This window comes from Tympanuchus pallidicinctus, unplaced genomic scaffold (genome assembly GCF_026119805.1).
Source record: "Tympanuchus pallidicinctus isolate F22 unplaced genomic scaffold, pur_lepc_1.0 scaffold31, whole genome shotgun sequence".
Classification (NCBI taxonomy): Eukaryota; Metazoa; Chordata; class Aves; order Galliformes; family Phasianidae; genus Tympanuchus; species Tympanuchus pallidicinctus.
Window position 1 is genome coordinate 1,842,925 of NW_026294749.1, and position 20,879 is coordinate 1,863,803.

Genomic DNA, 20,879 nt, shown 5'->3' on the forward strand with positions numbered 1-20,879 from the left:
ATTGTTGTCTTGAAATTGGTCCAAATTTGGCTTAACATCTGTGATTCTATTTTGAAAAATAACTGCCTGGATTTAAGGTTATTCCTGCAGTGCAGTCTCTTTAAGGCAATCTACCAATTAATTTTGGCATATAGACTCAAGTCTGCATGCCAGAATTGTTGCCTCTTTTATATTATTAAATGGAAGGAGAGGGGAGAAATGTCAGGATGACTGTCTGGCACGTTGGCATGAAGGGTAATGAAAATACCAAAACTGCAGATATGTTTGTTATTTATTTATTTTTTCTTTCTCCTCCTCCCTGTGGGGTTTAAGAAAAAGGAAGGACATGAAAATTCAGGCACAACTGTGTTTTCATTTATTCATTCAACTGATGGGGAATTTGATAAGTAATGGTGAATTTGTTCAAGTTTCTTCTGACTTAACCAAACTGTCTTTTCCCAAACTGTGTAACTGATCCCCTTGCCTGAGATGACTTTATTCCAGCTGGTTTTGTATGGTGTGACATCAGTTACTTGGCTGCTGGATGAACGGGAGTCTTGTCCAGCAAAACAGAGTTCCTCCTTCCTGCTGTCTGCTGTCATCTGTGGAAAACTCTTCTGTACTCAAACTTGGAGTGTTGCCATTGACCTCATCTAGGCAAAGCCTTCACCTGCGGCATCCAAGTGAATTTCCATAGCTGCTGCAGAACCCATCTGCCCTTATTCAGCCTGTTTTGACAAACTTAGCAGGGCAAGAGGGCTGAAATAGTTTATTTTAATTGTCTGACTTATTTAAGGCTCTTACAGCTACTCGCCTTCCTGTAAATGCAGATGCTCTGAAGAATTTCTGACACTAGGCCGGCTGCTCCTTTAGGTGATACACTGTGGATGGATGAATAGATGTAACTGCAAAGTGATAGAAAAATGGACAGTTTATTGTGATTAAGTTAGTGGCTAAAGTAGCAGGTACTTCTGGCTCGTGAGTTTCCACCTTCATAGTTCTGCTAGCAAATGATGCTGGAGCTGAGGGACAGCAGTGTGGCTGCTTGAAGTGATGGTCACCTGCAACCACAGAGCACAATCAGATAAACCAAATATACTGGAGATAGTATTCAGAAAACAATTGTTTAACTTAGTCTGAGTCTCTTTGTAAGCCATGTATTCTGTTGGGTATGTAGTAAAACATCACGAGTGCTTTTGGTAAAGACTAAGCTGAATCTGGCTTTGTTAGGCCAGGGTTTTTGGTTGTGTTCCAGACATGGTGTATGGCTATCTTGAATATACTTACCCCTACTCCAAGCAATCTGAAAGACAAGTACTGTACCATGTAATGGAAATTCCATTGTGCACATCAAGTGGCTGTGAATTTGAATTTAGTGTGTCAGCTCCTTGCTTTGCCATGGTATGACCTATTCTTGTTAGCCCCTCTCCTCATTCTGCATATGTCAAATTAATACCGCTCCTGAAGTGGCAGCTTCAGGATTAAGTATGCTTTTTTGCTCAATTATGGCAATTAGCGTTCAGTCATGTTGTGTGTTTAAAAGCAAGAGCTGACACATGAACATTTTGCTCTAGCTTAAAATAGGACTGTTTTTGGCCAGATGAGTATCTCTGTGCTGGTCATTACAATGGAAAGGCAACTGTGCTAAGCGAGCACACCATGTCGAGCAACGTTGTTCTTCAGTTTGACTTTTTTTAAGGGATAATGTATCCTAGAACCTGGGAGGGTAGAAGAAAAGGAAGGAAAGCATTTACACTGACTTAATGTGAGGTTATTATGCTGTCATACATCAAATGAGCAGTGTTTTCTTCTTTCCTGTTACACTGTGAGGGCAACATCAATGTGTTCCCCAGCTTCTGTTAGCAATAAAGATTTGGGGGTGAGAAAACATTCTTTAGAATGCTTGAAGCCCAACGTCATGTAAACTCGGCAGCAACAGTAAAATGAAGTCTAAAATACTTCTCTCATTTGTGATTTATAGCCATGCTATAGATGCTGCTGATGCTACTGACTGTAACTGTCTTGATATGAGAAGCGCTGTAAACAATTCAGCATTTCAAATGTGTTGATGGCAGCACTCCATAACAGGAGTGCACTCCTGTGGATAGTGTGGATAGCTTGGCGTGTGAATGATCAGAGATGAGAGGCAGACTAATTTTGGGCACAAGTTGCTGCTTATTGTAATTGACACTGCTCCATAAGAAGAATTGTGACTTCATAGTGTTGCAGATGAACATATTTAAAGTATTTGTCTTCCAACTTTAAGTACAATTTAACAGTAAGCTTTCTTTTGTGGTTTATTTGACGTAAACTTGTGTGTGTATCTTTGGTTTGTATGTATTCAGTATTGGAGGTGCTACTCATCCTTCCTGTTATATAGACCAGTTGACCAGTACAATTCATGTCCTTAGTAATTAGATTAACTGGAACTTCAGTAAAATTCAGACAAATTAAGTCACTGAAGATCCTTAATATTAAAACATACCTTAGGATAGTGAGGATAAAACACAGATATAATTTTTTTTTTCCCATGGACCTGGGGTGATTTTCCACAAGAGAATGCCTGCAGAAAAACATTTCAGTTGAACCCTGCCTTGAAGCTACTTGATGTAAACATGCATTTTTAGCTTCCTCCTTTTCCACTTCCCCACCTCAAATCCTCTTTTCTCTGTGTAACAACTTCTGTAATTTTATCTTAAGATTGTGTTTGGTGTCTTCTAGTAAATTGCAGTTATACTTGGCTGATGGGCAAAAGCCTTGGAAGTTCCTGAGACTCCAGAGTAGCATGAAGGCTGTAGCCTACGTGCTGATTATTAAATGAGTTAATTATTTTTTGTGGTTGACTTGAAAGTTGGAATGTTTGCATTTTGAAGCTTCTCCGTCAGCTTTTAGTTACTGACTTCCTGTCTCCATCACTGCTTTTGCACACCTAAATACTGGAAAACTCATTGGAAATGTTTTTTCCATAGTCACTGGCACTTGTATTTGTAGATGACTTTGAGGAAGCTGGGGGGCAGCTGTCGCACCACAAAATTGCCTCAGAATTGAGGGGTGGCATTCTGTCTTTGACCTAAGACTGCAATAATCTTCACGATAAATGCAGGATAGTGGGTGTTAGTTTTTAGGTTCAAGATTTTTTTAGCCCTTCCTCCTAAAATAGGAGAATAGGAAGGTATTTCATTTATTTTTGTGTGTATATGGCTAACAGCCCATATTAGCATCAGCTAGCTTACCCTAGCACTCTTTTTTATTTTTACCATTCTCCCTCCAGAGATGCATTAGTCATTGTTTCTGCACGGTAGCATTTCTTTTCCCTGCAGCAGTAATTTCATTGCAAGATTTCATTTATTCTCCATCTAACTTTGTTCCAAACTACTTCTGCCTCCAGCATAGTATGGAGTGTTCAAAGTCTGTGCTAGTTCTGGCCATGAGTTTTCCTTCTTTTTTGTCTCCATCTTCGTACCAAAATACCAATAGGTGGCACAGCATTCCAGTGCCTGTTGGAAACAATTGTAAATATTAAGTGTATTTAGTTTGTCTCTAGGGGTAAAATCCACATCCCCTTTGACATGTGCTAATGAAGGCACTATTTGTGTTTTCATGTTGATTTTTTTTTTTTTTTTTGTTCAGTGACTTGGGTTTGATTTTTAGATAATACTGAAGTTGTGTATCAGTTAATTGTGACAGTTGGCAAGATTTTTTTAAGGGTCGTCTTATGTTAAAGATTTATAAGTGGCTTAATGCTCAGTGCATTTTCTGTTCTTGTTTTCTAATTGGAGCAGAAGTATTTTGAGATTAGAATGTGTTGGGCCAACGCAGAGGCTATGGATGCATTGGCACATACTATCACTGATGACTGCCATCTGAAATGGAGGGATTTGTAGGTGCATTTTTGCTTCTGTTATCTTGTAATACAAAAAGCCTGCTCACAAAACAAAGGGCTTGAGAGTTAATAAAGGGAAAGTTAAGTTTAAATAAAATATCCCAGAATAAACTGTGCCAGAAAAGAAACTTCCTCCCATGTATCAGATTCTGACACAGATCTTTTCATTCATCCATTTACTTGCCTTTTGGAATACCTCCCAATGCTTGTTAGGCAGCTATATAATAACACTGCTGAACATGCATGCTGGCTAATTGAATAGTCCTCCTTCTGGTGTTTTTTTTCTTCCCATTCTTGGTCATTTTTAGTAGGGCAAGCACATGCAAGTTGCTTCTGTAGCTGACTGGATAAACCAAGGGGATTTTGAGTTTGTGAAATATCAAGGACAATATTTTGAGATCAAGCTTTTACATCCTGATGGATACCACCTAATCAAAATTCTGAGAATTTGTCTGTCACTACAGAAGTCCTACTTTAGTTTTGCTTTATTTCCCGTTTTTTATTCAAACCAACCCATTACAATGAGATTCTCTGTTTGAAAGTAGCATCTATTTGCATGAATGGAGCTGGGCTGAAGCAAACCACAAAACTGTGTTGAAGTAAGTGAGGTTCCTGCACCTTGTAACCAGCATCACTGAGGTGGTCTTAGCATCACAAAATGCGTTGAGAAGTACAGTAGCACTTTAGTACAGGATCAGATGCAACAGAAGACAGTTTCAGAAATGAAGTATGTTATATGGATTACAGGGATCTGATCTGTGTTATATGCATTTAGTATGTTGTTCAAGAGGACCTATTTTCCCATACTAGCTTTAACATGACTGAATCTTTTGCAAATGGTGCTGAACTTGAGTGCCTGGAAGTTTCCATGCTTGTTCTGAGTACATAAACTAAAAGCACATGTAATTTTTATTTGAATAACCAGGCTTACTTTGTGTTAGTTGTTGCAAAGCAACTTGGTGTGTGTTACGCTCCACTACTTTTTCTGTTGTTTTTTTTTTTCCTCATCTCTTTGTAGATTCACCAAGTTGAAGAGCCTTAACCTCTCCAATAATAATTTAGGAGAATTCCCACTGGCAGTTTGCAGTATCCCAACCCTGACAGAGCTCAACGTGTCCTGCAATGCCCTCAGAAGTGTTCCAGCAGTTGTAGGCGAGATGCACAAGCAAGTATTTTCTTAAAACTTAATGTACACAGCCTTATAATAAAGGCAACAAACATAACTACACATAATCTTCTATGAAAAGCAATATAAACTAGCTGGGTTGTGTCAGAGCAAACTGTCTTGAAGATCTATATTGAAGCAGTTCTGTGCTACAAGTAGAGTAAGCTGTCTTTGTATCTGAAACTCTACCAGTTCCCAGTATTTAACGCAAGAGTCACCTTCATGGTGAACAGTATCTTTAAGCCTTGCTTACATGCTTCAGTCATCACATATGTGGAGGTGTTTGAAGATGTAACATGTCTACTAGCATGGCCTAAATTTCATAGTTACCAAGGCTTTTAATTGTTCAGTATCTTCTGTAGTATCTTGTGTAGTAGAAGATGTTAAACCATTGTTCCTTGGTTTTTCTTCTGCCCTTTGTGTATTTTATTTCACTGTAACCACAGCAGACTTGTATGTTTATAGTAAGGATATGTGATTTAACAGGTCACTCACATTCTTCACTCTCCCTTCCCCTCCCCCATCTGTAATAGCTTGCAGACATTTTTGCTGGATGGTAACTTTCTCCAGTCCCTTCCTGATGAATTGGAGCATATGCATCAGCTCAGCTATGTGAGTCTTTCCTTCAATGAATTCACTGACATTCCAGGAGTATTAGAGAAGCTGACTGCAATGGACAAACTCTGTATGTCAGGAAACTGTATGGATACACTCAACTTGCAAGTGTTAAAAAGGATGCCTCATATTAAACATGTGGACCTAAGGTAGGTTTTTGAAAAAGGAGGAAAAAAAGAAAAAAATCAAAGTTGAATCTAAATTAGTGGTATTGAAACAATTTATTTAGTTGTCATAATAACCTCTGGGCATGAATCTGTTGTGTTAGTTCATGTTTCTGACAGTTGCATAACTCCCAGCACTTGCAGGGACTCAGTGCTTTTTCTTTGAGGAAGAGGTCGCACCTAGGATCAGTAGTTAGGATAGTGAGTTTTGAAGGACGAGAATATTTACACCAAAAGATCAAATGAAATGGTGCGTGGGCTGCTGGTGACTCCTGCAGTTCTAGTTGGTGAAGGATTAGTATAATATAAATTGTAGTTTCTTATCCGAAAAAAGCTTCTATCTGAAACATTACAGATACGTAAGATGATGAAGAGGGAAGTCAAAATGAGTGGATGAAAACAGTTGCTTTCATGTTTCTTGGTCTGTTACAAAGCCTAGTCCACAACAAGTAATAGTATTTTATTGATGCCTCCTTAAAAAGATCCTTATTACAAATGGTTTTTGTGTGCTGCTCATTCTAATTGTCTTGGGAGAACCCAGATTTTGCAAGCAGCTGAGCATAATGCATAACCTTTACTATGATATCCAAATAGCGATGGATTTTGGAACTGCTTAGTTAAATTTAACTGTTCAAGCTAAAACTTAATGTGCTGTATTGTTCTGTAGTTGGCAGCTTTTGAAATGAAGAAAAGGCCAGCATAAGTATGTCAAGAAAATAGATAAAACGATGAAAAGTTACCTCTCTATCACACAACTTTAACTTTTTGTAAATTCTCTTTCTCCTGTCCTTTGTTAAAGTCTACTACTTAATAATCAGTGCAATTCACTTTAGTGTAGTTGAAGGCTGTATCTTGTGAAAGTGTAAGTGATTGAGATAGGTGGTATGACTTCTCAAAGGTCTTTGTAAAGCTGTCCTGGCTATTTTTTGTCTGTTATGTTTGTGGACTGTACTTGCTGTGCTGTGCAGTGCTTTGCTTCATTGAAACCAGAAGTAAACACTGCCTTGTAAAATGGAAGCAGAAAAGAATAGCCTGTGATGGTGGAGGAGGCTTATTCCATAATTTCATTTAGTGGAAAAGTGAGGTTACTTTGAAAACATGCAGCTGTTGTACAGATCTGAAACAAAGAGCTACAGCAAAACAATAGGTAGGTCCCTTCATGCTCAGCAGGGAGGAATAATGAGCCAACACAAGTTGATGGACTGGTTTTAGTGTTCTGTTCCGGTCTGAGAATTTGAACTCTTTGAAGTGCTTTGCCATCTTAAAGATAGCTGTTACAAGGTAAAACTGCTTCAATTTCAACTTCTCCAGAAGTTGCTGAATGTTGGCAGCAGCTGCACTGCAGTGAAGGTGTGATAAACAGCTGTTTTCTTTAGCTGATAGACCCACTTGTCTTGGGTTTTTGCTTGGCTTTCTTCCGACACCCTTCTCAGGCCTCTGAATTTGCCCAGTGTGGAACATGATGAAGTGGCAAGCGAGTCTGGGAATTCATGAATCCCAGTTTGTCTTTTCAATAAAGTAGGGGACATGAATACTTACAGACTTCTTGTCTGCTAGGATCTCATCTTTCCAGGAGATGCCTGTGGTACACCTGTGTTTTTATCTTTTCTGTACTATCAGGTACAGATAATCATTTATTTTTACCATTACACGTAACAGTACGACACGATAACAATAGCACGTAGATTTTTGTTGAGCTTTTTATCAGTGGTTTTCAGAAGGGAGCCTGGTATCATCATTCCTTTGTCATGATGGGTAAAACAATAGAGCTGATGCATCCTGTTTTTGAAATCCCACAAGGGTACAGAAACGTACTTAAAAATCAAAACTCATTAGAACCTTGAGGTATGCTAATTTAATCCTGATCAACTGATGGTGAAGTGAGCATTGGTTTGTCAGCAGGACCCTCTCATGTAACTACATTTAATCTCGCTTTTTGTCTGCAAGATTGAATTCAATTAGGAGATTGGAGGCTGATGAAATAGACTTTCTCCACCACGTGACCCAGTTGGACCTCAGAGACAACAAACTTGGAGAGCTGGATGCAACAGTATTTAACAATGTTGAAGTGTTACACTGTGAAAGAAATCAACTGGTAACTCTGAAAATTAGTGGATATTTTCTCAAAGCCCTGTATGCTTCCTCAAATGGTAAGTGTGTTTCCAGGGCAGCTGTGTTGTCATCTGCTTTCTGGTTTTTGTGCCTGGCTCTCTGTGGGATGCTTATGGAGTATAATATACATGATTGAGAGGAGTCAGGAGTGTCTTGAAATGGCTCTGGGATAAAACATTTTCATGTATGCTATGTCATGTTACTGATAACTCAGCTTCAGAATTGGCTTCCAGATAGCACTGTAACACTGATTTGGAGCTCTCAAAACTGTGGAAATCTTAGAAATTGGGCCAAAATTCTTTATGTCATCAGGGAGGGGTCTCGAAGCTGTCATTTATGTACTTTATGAAGTAAATAAGGAATTTATTGCTTCTCCCTGGACTTCGAGTTTTGATGAGTGTCTGTGAGACAAACTAAACATATTTTTGCTACTACTTCTAGCTACTTACTCTTGCTGGAAAGCTATAAAACCTAGCATGAGTAACTTTGTTTGCTTTCTATAATACAAATTACATAGCCTTTTCTAGTTGAATATTTCTGGTGTTCCATTAATAAGACTTGTTTAATCTCTCTGTAGAAGCTGCTGTGTTACTTTAACACTCAATTTTCACTATTATTTTTATTGTTTGGAGTAGTTTGGTGTGGAATAAACAAAACACCAGCTCAGACAACTGTGGATTTTCTGAACAGTCTGCAATGCTTGGTTGTCATCTTAACGATATCCAGAACTGTGCTGTCATTAAATATTCATGTAAGGATATTTGTAACTAAGGAAGGTTAATATGATCTGAGCACGTGCTGTGCAGTGTGAGCTGAGAACCCAAGTTAGCCTGGATCTTGCTATCAACTGTTTGTTTGGTCACACTGCCAGCAGGAAGAGCATGATGCTGTCCTCTCTTTGCACCCACAGCTACCTTGTTTTAAGTCTGTCTCCAAAGGAACAGTGATGTTTGTTATATCCATGTCAGTGGATTTTTTTTTTATAAGCTTAAACACCTGCTGGTTTTGTTTCAACATCCGTGCTAAGCATCAACTACCTAAAAGTTTAGGATATGAAACACAGAGTCAATCAAAATATGCTGCTGGCTGTAGTTGAGGAGCTGTGAAAAGTTTATACGACTACTTGTAACCAGAAACTCTTGGGTAAAGGATAGAAAAATGCTGTGTCTTGCCATAACCCAGAGAACTCCAGAAGTATTCCTTAGCTTACTGTTTCACAGCAAAGAATCCATGGCTGTACTGTCAGTGGGGGGAAAAAAGAGAGTACAGACTATTTGGCTAGAGCAGGCAAACTTGCAGAAGATGTGGCAGAAGAGAAGCTCCAAATCTGGGGCAATAGTGGATTTTGTTATGAAAATTTTTAACTCCCTGTTTTCTCTTCTCTGATGAATTATGTGGCATCTGTCATATCAAATACAGCCTCATATAACAAGCATACTCAGACATAATAGAGGAAAAAAAACAACCAGATCCGTAGCAGCTTTTTTTAGCTTACTGACTTATCTGAAATCTGATTGTTCTAACAATGCTTAAAGTACCTTTTACAGAGCAGCAAATTGCAGAGCTGTATTATGTTTATTTTCTCCTCCTAGAACTTGTTCATCTTGATGTGTATCCAGTTCCTAATTACCTGACTTACATGGATATTTCTAGGTAAGAGTATTTTTTTTCCTTGGGTTTGTGAAATACGACTTAATTGAGTTTATGGAGAAGGAACATTGAGTGTTTTACAGGGTTGAAGTGGAGGTAGGAATTGGACCTTGAGATGCGACAGAGCTGATGCTCGAAGTCAGTTGTTGTCCAGTAGAAAAAAAACCCCAACAACTGTTCCCTGCTTCCTCTTAACTTTTCGATTTTAGCCTGCTTTAAAGCTCTTCTAAACTGTTGAGGATGATGTAATGTGTGTTTAGGGTCCTATTTGTGAATTTAAAATCTGCAAGAGCTTAAATACAGTTTGCCTGCTTTTGCATCTGCGTATGCTAACTGAAGCAGTGGATATGTGAATGCATGTGCAATCAATCTTGTACATTTATTTTACACTACTGGCTTTTGTCTTTAAGGCAGGATACGTGAGTGCCCCACTGTGCTTAGCTGAATGTTTGCAGTGCAGCTATTTGGAAAAACTTAACTTCTAGAAGGGCTAGCTTCAGAAAAATGCAAGAAGAACAAAACCCTCGGCTTTTAAGATGCGTAGAACGTTTTACTCTCTTTAGTGAAGAGTAGCAGAGCAGGCTTCAGAATTGAATTTATAGGGCATCAAAGAAATGTTCCCACTTGACACCATGAATATTTTTTAACAGGCATCTCACAAATGTGCACTAAAACAATTTCCTTTCCTCTGGAAAGACAACTTCCTGATACTTTTAATACTTCTTCCCTGATACTTGGAAAGCAGCTTTTTTTCCTTTCTTGGTTAGAGGCCACATATTTTGGGAAGTAATAATGTGAATCATAGAATCATAGATTCTATGTGATTCAATGTGTTAGCTTTAAGCTGCTGCTGTAAGTCTTACTGCAGTGTCCTTAAAGGGTATGATCTCAGAAAGTGTACGTGTAGGAGAATGATTTGGATAATGATCTGGTATACCTCATTGTGCTGTTTGTTTACAGAAATCATCTGGAAAACCTGCCTGAGTGGGTATGTGACAGCAAAAAACTGGAAGTGTTGGATGTTGGCCACAATCGGATAAGTGAGCTGCCTGCCCGGTGAGTCTTGCAGACCGGCTGCAGAACGTGGTACAAGATAAGCAGTTCAGAAATAATTGCTGATTCAGTGTTTAGTCTGTTCCAGTGATTGTCAGGCAAATTTTATCTTCTGTTTGATTTTATTTTTACCTTGTGGAGTGTCATAATGCCACAAGCTTCCACTAAGCCTTTCTTCTTTTACTTTCATGCAGAGAAAGCAGTGCTTTTGAACTTCAGATGGAAGTTTTGAGTCTGTTCAGGGAGGAAAGCCCTTCATTTTTAATACTGAATATTGAATATTTACAGCCATAACTTTACATGACAATTTAGACATTCAGGATGTGTAACTTATTTCTGTTTTAGTGGCATCTAGAGACTCTGTTTTACAGCCCAGTTTGAGTTTCAGATAGGAAGAAGGATTGAGAGGAGAGAGTAAAGCCATGTGAAGTAAACTTTTGCATGCATAGCAACTGCATTCGATATAAGGATGATCTCCCATCCAAGTCTCTAAGCTTTAAGTTGATAAAGTGGTAGGAAAGGAAGTGAACAAGAAAGAAAATGGGATACATAATGAATGGCTGTTTGTAACTTTTTTCTAGGTAGACCCAGTCCAAATATCAGCCAGGTTCTGGTATTGAGCATTTTTAAGTGCTTGACTTCACTGGAAAATAGTTGTCCTTTCTGGCTGCTCAGTGCACTTCAAAAGAGATGTTGTGAAAGAGGGAGAGCATGCTGGGCACAAGTGGTGAAAATGCGTGGGGATGTACAGAGTTATTGAACGTTGTGGACAGCTAGTGTATGAAGAGTTGTTTTCCTTATGAAGCTGTGTAGCACTGAAGAGCATCAGGAACAAGAAAGTTGGTGTTGTCTGGGGATTTAGTGTTGGAAATGGGAAGAGAATAGGTTTCAGGAATCCAGGCAGAAAAGGATGTGAGGAGATTTAGTGAGCAAACTAATGTCATAACATAGACTGTTCATCGCTGTGTTTTTTCCACACAAAGTGAAACTTGCACCCACTCAGAAGGTTGGGGGAGCCAAAGTTCATTTGCCTTTCATTTGCACTTCATAACAGCAAGGAATATCAAGGCATACCGGATATCTTTGGAAGATTAATGATTAGCTGAGAACTACATACAGTCAACATCCCACTTGTCTCTCCTGGCATCTTATCATTAACCCCAGGAAACAGCTTATCACTTGAAAGCTCTTCTTTGTAGTATGTGTCTAGATAGCTTAGTTCCTAATAAGTCAGCTCATTTTTAAGGCTTAGTTCAAAACGTGGCCTTAAACATTAATTAATGTTTAGGGAAACTTGGGTCTGAATTCAAATGCAAACAGCTCAGGCATATATATTTCGTGTAAGTATCGGGAAAAATATTAGTGCTCAGTAAGAGTTCATATGCTCTACTGCTTGCTTTTTTCTTCTGTATAGAATAGCACTCTGAAAAACATACCAAGTAAACAAACAGCACTCCTCTTGGAGGATGCTTACAAGCCCAGCCACAAATGTTCAAGCCTTGACTGCCCAGCGATTTCCTGGAAGGCTGAAGGTTGCACCTAATCTAAACAAACTATGGTTGAGGCTTTCTACTTGCCCCTTGAAATAAAAGAATAGCCTTGAAACTAAAAACTTGGAGAGAGGACTACGTACTGACATTTTTCTCAAAGGAAACAGGAGCGATGTATGTTGCTGGGCTGTAGTAGAGCCCACGTCTGCTTTAAAAGTACTGAAAAATAACTGAGAGGGTACTTAAGAGAGCAGGACAAATTCATCATAATAGAACTGATGTCAGAGAATTCCCCAATGAAAATGGAAATGTTTCAATTAAGGATTGCCAAAATGACCTTGCTGCCACCAGTGAACAGATGTTGTACATATTTTTTGTTTGTTTCTTTTTGAAAATATCTGCTTGTATTTAACACTGCATTCTCTTGAATGCTGGCTTAGTAAAGGTTTAGTGCAAGTATTCATCCAATTCCATGTTTTATACAAAGATGCTTGATGCTGAGCAGCACGCTTACGCTTAAACTGTTAGATGCCATCGGAGCTTCAGTGGGAATCAGGCAAGTGGGAAGGCTGCTCACAGGGAGAACAAATCCTGGTTCCTCACCAGGCCTGAGATCCAGTTGTCCCAGGCTTGTCAGGAGCTTGATCAGCTGAATGTTGGTGCTCCAAGTTTTCAAGGAGTGCAGTTTCTTTGGTGGTTGTGTAACTTTGAAAGCAAGAAAAAATCTCCCAAAGGCCTACTTAGTTCTTTTGAATTATTTATAAAATGCATTTCCATACAGGAGTGGATTGTTAAGGTTTTCACTGTGATTTGTACTTCTCTGATTTAAAAATGGCACTGCCCCCATCTATCCAAAAAAATCCCAAGTGTGATTTGTTTTTTCTCCTGGAGATGTTCTGTTGCAACTCTTGTTTTTTTCCTGTAATGCTTAGTGTTGGTGATACTGGCCAGTCTTGGTTATGAAAGAAAATAGAATAGGAAGGCAAATCCTTTAAAATCTCTCTCATTCATGTAAAATTGTAATTGAGCAAAAAAAATACAAAATACAAAAAACGTTAAAAAATATGCATACCACTGTATGATAAATCTTTTCACTCTGCATTGAGCCTTCTGGAATGATGTGTCTGGCAGTTGACCTGTATCCATGGTCATAATTCAGATGATCCAGCCAACTGAGATAACTGTGAACACTGGCGCGCGGATATGGAGTATGACCGTATCTGTCAAGGGGAAAATACTCAGCATACTTCATTGATTATTTTGGCACAACAATCCAGTGACCTGATGGATTGTAGGAAAGGGGGGGGGGGGGGGAAAGGCCCTTAATGGGTCTACGGATCATTGAAACTGAGGGAAGATTTTTTTTGCTGTAACACTGAGTAATTTGAGAATCTTTGAAATGGGTCAGCACGGCCCTCAGGCTTGCCAGATTAAAGAGTATGGTAGCAGGAGTGTAAGATAGGTGGCACACAGAATAATCTCTTTTTTTCTTAATTTGTTCAAAGTGATTTCTGCTCAAAATCAACACTTGTGTCTTTTTTGAGGTTATTTGGTGCAGATTTTAAACTCTTCAAGATTTTTATATCGCGGATTTTAGCTTTACTGTTTGATTAAAATAACCAGTCTTTCCTTTCCCCTCATACTGCTCTTTTTTCCCTATCCCTAGTATACCCTAACATCCTACAAAAGCAGAGTGGGGGATGGGACTGGGGTCATCTATCGGTTGTAAAAGCTCAAGAAAGTAAAGCGGATTAGATAAATTTCATTTGCTGTAGAACTGGAAAGGAGGCTTTATGTTTGTCTGGTATTAAGGAAAAAGGAAAACATGGGGTGGGGAACTGCACTGGATTGAATCAGTACGTGATGAATCAATTACTATGAAGTTTGTGGGGTGATTTATTTCACCCACGCTTCTGAAGTTCTTTCACTAACTAGAGGGATCCCACAGCTTTCTGCAGCCCTTGTTAGCAATTATCTACTTCACTGTCACGTTAAATGTCCGTATCTTATACGCTGCAAGAAGGCACCCCTTTCTTGCTACTTTCACTCCTTAGTCATCCTTACATCTCCTTCCCTGTCTCTGAACAACCTTTTTACCTTTTTAAGAAGTTGGTGGAGAGTGGGAAGATATTCTCAGATCTGTGCGTAACGAATACAATGTCTACTAATCAGTTGGCTGAATCACTTTCTTGTAATGAACTGTGGCATCGAGCTGAAGATCACTAAGCAGATCTTCAGCTGAGACTTTACTTATTTTGGGTGTTTTTTCTTTCTTGCAGGTTGTTTTACAACAGCAGCTTGCGGAAACTGCTGGCAGGACATAACTTGTTAGGAAGGCTACCAGATCGGCTTGAACGAACACAAGTGGAGGTCCTGGATGTGCAACACAACCAGCTCCTTGAACTGCCATCTAACCTACTTTTGAAAGCTGACAGGTAAACATAAAGGAATTCCAACCTGTGTGTCAGAAACCTTACTTTGTATTTCGTTTCGTAGCTGAAAGGGTAATCTGAGAGTTCCTTCAATTTGAAAGTTGCCAAACCTCATGTGAGAAGAACAGATGTCTGCCCAGCTCACCAAAACACAAATTGTCATTATTCTAGCTTTGTTGCCTTATATGGTAGCTTTTTTCCTCTACTGAGCTTCTGCTGGAACACCTACTTTTTGATATCTAACTGTAAAGTGAAGTGTATGCTATTTTCTACTACATACATTGAGATGAGTTAGTGGCAGTTTCTTTAAATATATATTTCTTAGTCTTGCTTGATGGAGTGTGAAAGCTTTACCCCCACTCCATCCCTTCAGTCACAGGCTAGAACTTATTTATACCCATCAAACAAAACAAGATCTGTGCATAAGGCTGTCAGAATAACTCAGTTATTCCTGTGTCCTCGCTTTGTGAATTTTTTATGCCTTTCAAATGTTTGTTGCTAATTTAGCTGGTGTCACCACTTCATCTGATTTTTGGCTGGTTGTTTTTGTACTGCTGTTCCTGTAGCCTCAAAGTCTTCATAATCTTTCTTCCTTGATCTAAACATATCCTGTGAAGTGACTGTGATTAAAATACCAGGGATTCATAGCATAATTGGGTGGTGGATGGTATTGCCCTGCTTGGTGTCAGTGTTCCTTGCACCTCTGCATTTTAACAAATAGTCTTGGTATTTCTGAATTTTAACCTATACATAATTTAACAGAGTTGGTGCTGCAGGGTTTTATTTCTGGTCTAAACTGCGACAAAAGGAACGTGCAGCTCCTGGGTTTTGAGAGGCAAAGAAGTAAGAGGAACAGTGATTTCTCTTTATCACAAATCCTCACCTAGTTAACAATATCACAGCCCCCCATTTTTCTACTGTTCTGGTGGGAACCTCTGTTTAAACTTTTTGGGATTCACAGTATCAAGGTTGCAGAATTATGTTCCAAGGAGATTATCTCTCAAAGGAGGGATTTCTTTAGGACAAGGTTTTGTTTCTGGGAACTAGAATGACATTTCAGTCTTGATTTTTGTACTTTCTCTTTTAGACTATTGCATACCTGTCCCCATTAAGCCCTAAGTAGGGTACAACCTTAAGAACAAACTGAGTATCAGCAATTTTTTTCTGATAATAATTTGCTGCTGTAATTGAGACTTTAGAAGTGCAGTCAAAACAGTGAAACTCAGCAATGCTGCAATTGTAACAATTGCAATTAACTGTTATGTTTCTGTTCAGAAGTGGTGATGTTCATAGTCTATTCATGTGGCAGAGAAGTTTCATGTTAGCAGCTGTAATGGTCTTGTGGGTGACTTCTCAAACTCTTGTACAATAGGGATTGTATGAACTTCAGAAATGAAACCTTGTGCAAGTGTTTTATTGAAGTTTGCAAAGTTAGGTCAATTTAAAATGCAGTAATACCGTTTTCCTGTCTGCTAACTTAGAAGGTAACTTTGAATCAGATTCAGAAAGCTACTGGCATCTCAAAAAGCAAAGAGATTTACTTCTGTAAATTTCACATATAGACTGTAGGTCTGGAATATAGATTAGTGCAATTTTGGTAGTGAGAGAACCTGGATAATTTTCTTTTTGGTCACAACTCACCATTTTAAACAGCACTACAGAACTATGGACAGTTTGGTCTGAGGTTTTTTTGTGATGCCAAAAGGAAGAAGCACAGACTAAAATTAAGACTGGGGCTAGACTTCCATACCTTGGCTAAACATGTGCTGAATAGAAATGGTAGTTATTTTGAAAAACATGCTCTTAAATGGCAAATTCAGACCTAAGGATTTTTCCCATCTGCAGCCTTGGTATTATGCAGCTTTCAGGCAGCATAGGGCATGTGTTTTTAAGCACAGGAATCAACAAAGCTTATCCGTTGTGGCACTTCCTCAGCACTGCAGCCTCCTCATTTGTGGTATAGAAGCAGTTATGAGGAGATTCTCCTGTTGTCTGCCCCCATTACTGCTTTTGACTGCGTTTAATGTTTTGTTCATGCTGGCACTCCTCCTAGAGCTGCAGAAGTGATGCATGTGAAGGAAAAGATCAGTGCAGAGTAGTCCTCAGTGTAAGAGTTCTAGGTTTGGAATTTCCTACAGCACGTTTCTTTGCTTTGCTTTCAAATGTTTGTATCTGTCAGTAGCCATGAGTCTGGACCAGGGAAAGATATTTAGGGGTTTTGTTTGCTTGTTAAAAAAAAAAAGTGTATCTTAAAGCATTCCCAGGGAAGCACAGTCTGTGCTGCCAGACACGTCGAGAGAGTGGGGTTGCCTGAGCACTCTGCCATGATCTTTTCCCACTGTGTAATGTTGGGCAAATCATGTTGCAGAACCCTTATCTCTCCATAAAATGACTTAGCTTTTGCAGCATGGAAAGATTCATTTGTTTTTTAGTGATACTCAAGTCTATGTGGTTGACATAATATCTTGTCTCAGCGTCTCATGCTGTGAATTATGAACACTTTCTCCTTCTCGATCCTATTTGACTAAGTGGCTCTGAATTGCCTTGGGCAAGTGCTGGTGGGCATTGACATCTAGAAGACCTGAGGAAGGCAGGAAAGCCAGAGCTGTGGTGCACATACAGGCAATGGCACTTTCATAAAAATCAAGCAAAATACTGAAACATGTATTCTGTTCATAAAATCTACAGACATCAGCCTTCTCCCTTAATTCTTCAAAGCCAATTAAGAAGTTTGATTCTCTGATGAAGAGTATAATTTATTTTCTTGGTCTGTTTTTTTTTTTTTTCTTCTATTTTAAACTGTTATTTGAGGAGAAATCAAAGCCTTTTCTGTGAGACGTTGACTGAGACTGAAGTTGGTTCTGTTTATTACACTGGAAGTGTGCACATCTTGATCATGTTAGCACAGATTTCTCTTGCTGGGTGGGGATTTTCTTGGCAAGATCAGCACTATGGAGACAGCCAGATAATCTGTTCATTTCTCATTACCAGATGCTGCAGAAATAGAGAACTCATGCAAGGGCTGTGGCTGTTGTGGAGAAAAAACTTGCAAGCAGGATCCCTAACTTTTTTTTTTTTTTTTTTGCACCTGTTACCGTGCACCTTTTCTTTAAACCCACTGCTTCATGTGTTGTAATTGCAGGTTAGGCTTAAAAATGAAGACATAGTGATGAAAGTCAAGGGTTTACCCATTGCATAAGCTTCCCTTTCCAGTTAGCATGAATGCTGTAGCTATAGTAGACTCTTAAGAGCCAGCAGATTGGTAATAGCACTAGTTTGGATAGTGAAGGTGTGTAGCTGTACTCTGCCCATCTTGGGCTTTCTGTTGCTTTGTAGTGGCAGCTGTGGAGCCTATTTGGAGCCTATCATCTAGGCTGTTTCATGATTCTTTTCAACTTTGTTCAGCTGTTTTAAACTGTTTTGAATTTTTCTTGTTTGAATCTGTTTTTTGTTGGGGTTTTGTGTTTTTTTTTTGTTTTTTTTTTTTTCTGGAATTCTAGAAGGTGACCCACTTACACTTAATACTTGCCATTTCTACCCACAGCAACTGCTGCCTTTTCATACAACTACTGTTACATGTCACAGATGCAATGGAAGTGAAGAAGAAAACACATTCAAATGAATGCAAAGAGCTATTTCAGCTGCTGCACGTACCTTTGTTGCAGAAATGCTTAGCTGCATTTCATTGTTTCATTGCTGTTAGAGTAGGGTTTGCAGGCAGATTTGTGAATATCTTTTAGTGGCACAGCTGAGGATAGATTAGGAAGTATGAGATGAGGTAGCAACAGCAGTCAAGTGTTTGGGCGTTTTTTCCCTTTTATTTTTAATTTTTTTGGCAGTTCATCACCAGGAAAGAGGATTCACTTGAACATTTCCATCCGTTTTTGTTGTTGTTTTTCAGGAGCAGAAATACCCTCTTTGAATAGGTTGGCAGAACTGCCATGATGTTTTCTCCCTACTTACACCTGTCTTGAGTATTTCTCTCTCACACATTTGCTGCCTCAATCGTAAATTACTTCAGGATTATCTGCTCAGAAATCGAGGGCGTTGAGCAGAAGGGACTGAAGTTTTCATTTGATTGCTCTCTTCTGATGGAGATCTTGGAGGCACGGGCCAAACTGGAGAGCTTGATTTCTCTGCATATTTCATTTTACAGCTGCAGTATTCTTTCCAACATTTATCAATGCTTTCAGTTTTGTCTTGCTGTTACTTTGCCATGTTGTCTTACTAATGTTAAATGTTCCTAAGAGTTTTGGAGTGCTTAATTTTTTCCAATGGTGACCGTGTCTTACCCGCAAGCCAAGTTTGCCAGGCTGCCTCAGCAACTGGTGAGGAACTGGGAGATGCTGTGTGAGTGAAACCTGACAACAGTCTATATTTAGTCTCTGTGCATGCTAGAGTAGGCATCAATGTTGAAGGAAAAGAAGAAATAGAACCTTCTGCATTTTCCAGTAGGTTTTCTTTGTTTGCTTTCAGAAGTTCAAGTTCAGTTCAGAATTCTCAGGATTTAAATAGGAAAGACATGTGAATGCTGCATATGCACTAGGTCTGTTTTGTTGAATTCAATCCATGTCCTTGGTTCTGGCGTATTCTTTGGGACAGCCATTATTTTCTGTCTTGGAGAAGTTACGTCTAGCAAGGAATTGTACTTTAAATACCCCATAAAACCGAAGGTGGCCTATTCTAGCCAGAGTTCAATGTTTATACTATTACACCAGAGGAGGATTTGCACCTTGTCAAAGCTGAAGAATTCTGATAGCTCTCTGCCAATGCCTTTCTTAATCCCCAATGCTCTTCTAGTACTTGTTAATTCATACTCCCCTCACTATATTATAATCTGGTACGTGTGCAAGCTGCTGAATTCAGGTTTTTGTAGTGATGCTGTACCTTTTTTGTGAGCTTATATTATAGTGGTGTGGGTGGAACTGGAAGGGGAAACAGTTTTGGACTGAGCTTAATACTTGACATTCTGCTTCCATCTGATAAGCAATATGAGTGGGGTATCTTCAAGGAACGTGAATCAGTTAAAGTCCATGCACAAGTGAGATGGGAACAGTTGTGCCCAAGTAAATTTCTATTCTTCCAGAGGGCATTCATAAGATGTGCAGCTGGCACGCTGCATGGGGATGGAGAACGGGTGTGAAAATAAGCTGAAAAAAGACTTCAGTGTTAAATCAGTGTAAAGTGAAGCTGGATGGACAAGAATAGATATATATATATATATTTTTTTGGACGTAAAATAGCACAGAATCAACAAAGCTGTATGCAGGAGCAATCTGCTAGTTCATTCTGTTCCCTGCCCAAAGGATGGTGTCTCTTATTTTAATTGAGAGAATATCTTGAAAGAAGGATCTTTAGGGAATGTTTTCACCATTTTAATGTAGCAGCTGGTCATAAGGAACATGTAAATAAGCAACATACTCTTCTCCAAAATGATAGCTGACATCATTACATTAAAATACAGGTGGAGATTACTGCATGAGTATCCTAATTCTGAGTGCTGCATGGCTGAGAGTGTGCATGTGAAGGTGTTTGTTAGGTGTGGTGAAGGTGAGATACTCTACTACCAAAAGGTTTCAGTCCTAAGCTATTGGGGAAATGTTTCTACACACCTAAGTGTTGCTAGAATCAAGGCACTAAGCAGTGGGTTGCATCAATTTCAGCATTATCAGAACAGTGTTCTTTCTTGAAGCTTTGGCAGCTGTTTTGGAAGCTGTACTTGAACAAACTTACATTTTGGCACTTAGAACTTCATAGCTGTAGGATGCTCTCTAAGTTATCCGTGTCTCCAATTAGTCATTAAGAGAAGGTACCTGTGAAGTGCTGCAGGATGTTCTGCTGCAGCCTATGGAACATATCTGAAATGCAGATTCCTCTTAAGGTGCCTCTTCCTGGGAGGTGTTCAACTCTTACTTGCTCATCTCTATCATATTCCTGTAAAAGTTATTCTTCCCTGCATCCTCAAACCTTTTCATTAACTAAACCTTTCTAAACTGAGCTGGAGATGGCCATTTTGTACTTTGAGCAGTACAAAAGGTACCATGGCTTTAATGTTAATCGAAGTGCCTTTTCTGTGGGAAGAGGAAAGATTATCATGGATTTTAGAAACAGGTTGTCCAAGCAGTAATTGTCTGTACTGTAGTAATAGGTGTGCTTGTTGGTATTTAATTAAATACAGTGGCCATTGATGTGGTGTGCTTCGGTTTAGTAATCCAACTTTGAATGAGCTTAATGTATTTTTAGTTTATGCCTAACAGGCAGAATTGAGCAGCATCTTTTTAAAATAAATAATACTGAAAAACCCCTTTCAAATGCTTATTCCCTTCTCCATATTTA

General features: G+C 39.1%; 1 protein-coding gene across 1 annotated transcript in view; it reads left to right on the plus strand.

The window, feature by feature from the left end:
* PHLPP1 (PH domain and leucine rich repeat protein phosphatase 1) overlaps nucleotides 1-20,879 on the plus strand; it is a 131,892-nt gene that overhangs the window by 93,486 nt on the left and 17,527 nt on the right. Inside the window, 6 exon segments of the mRNA XM_052697604.1 lie at nucleotides 4,881-5,027; nucleotides 5,561-5,791; nucleotides 7,754-7,956; nucleotides 9,511-9,571; nucleotides 10,529-10,624; nucleotides 14,391-14,546. Of these exon segments, the coding sequence (XP_052553564.1) occupies nucleotides 4,881-5,027; nucleotides 5,561-5,791; nucleotides 7,754-7,956; nucleotides 9,511-9,571; nucleotides 10,529-10,624; nucleotides 14,391-14,546 (894 nt within the window).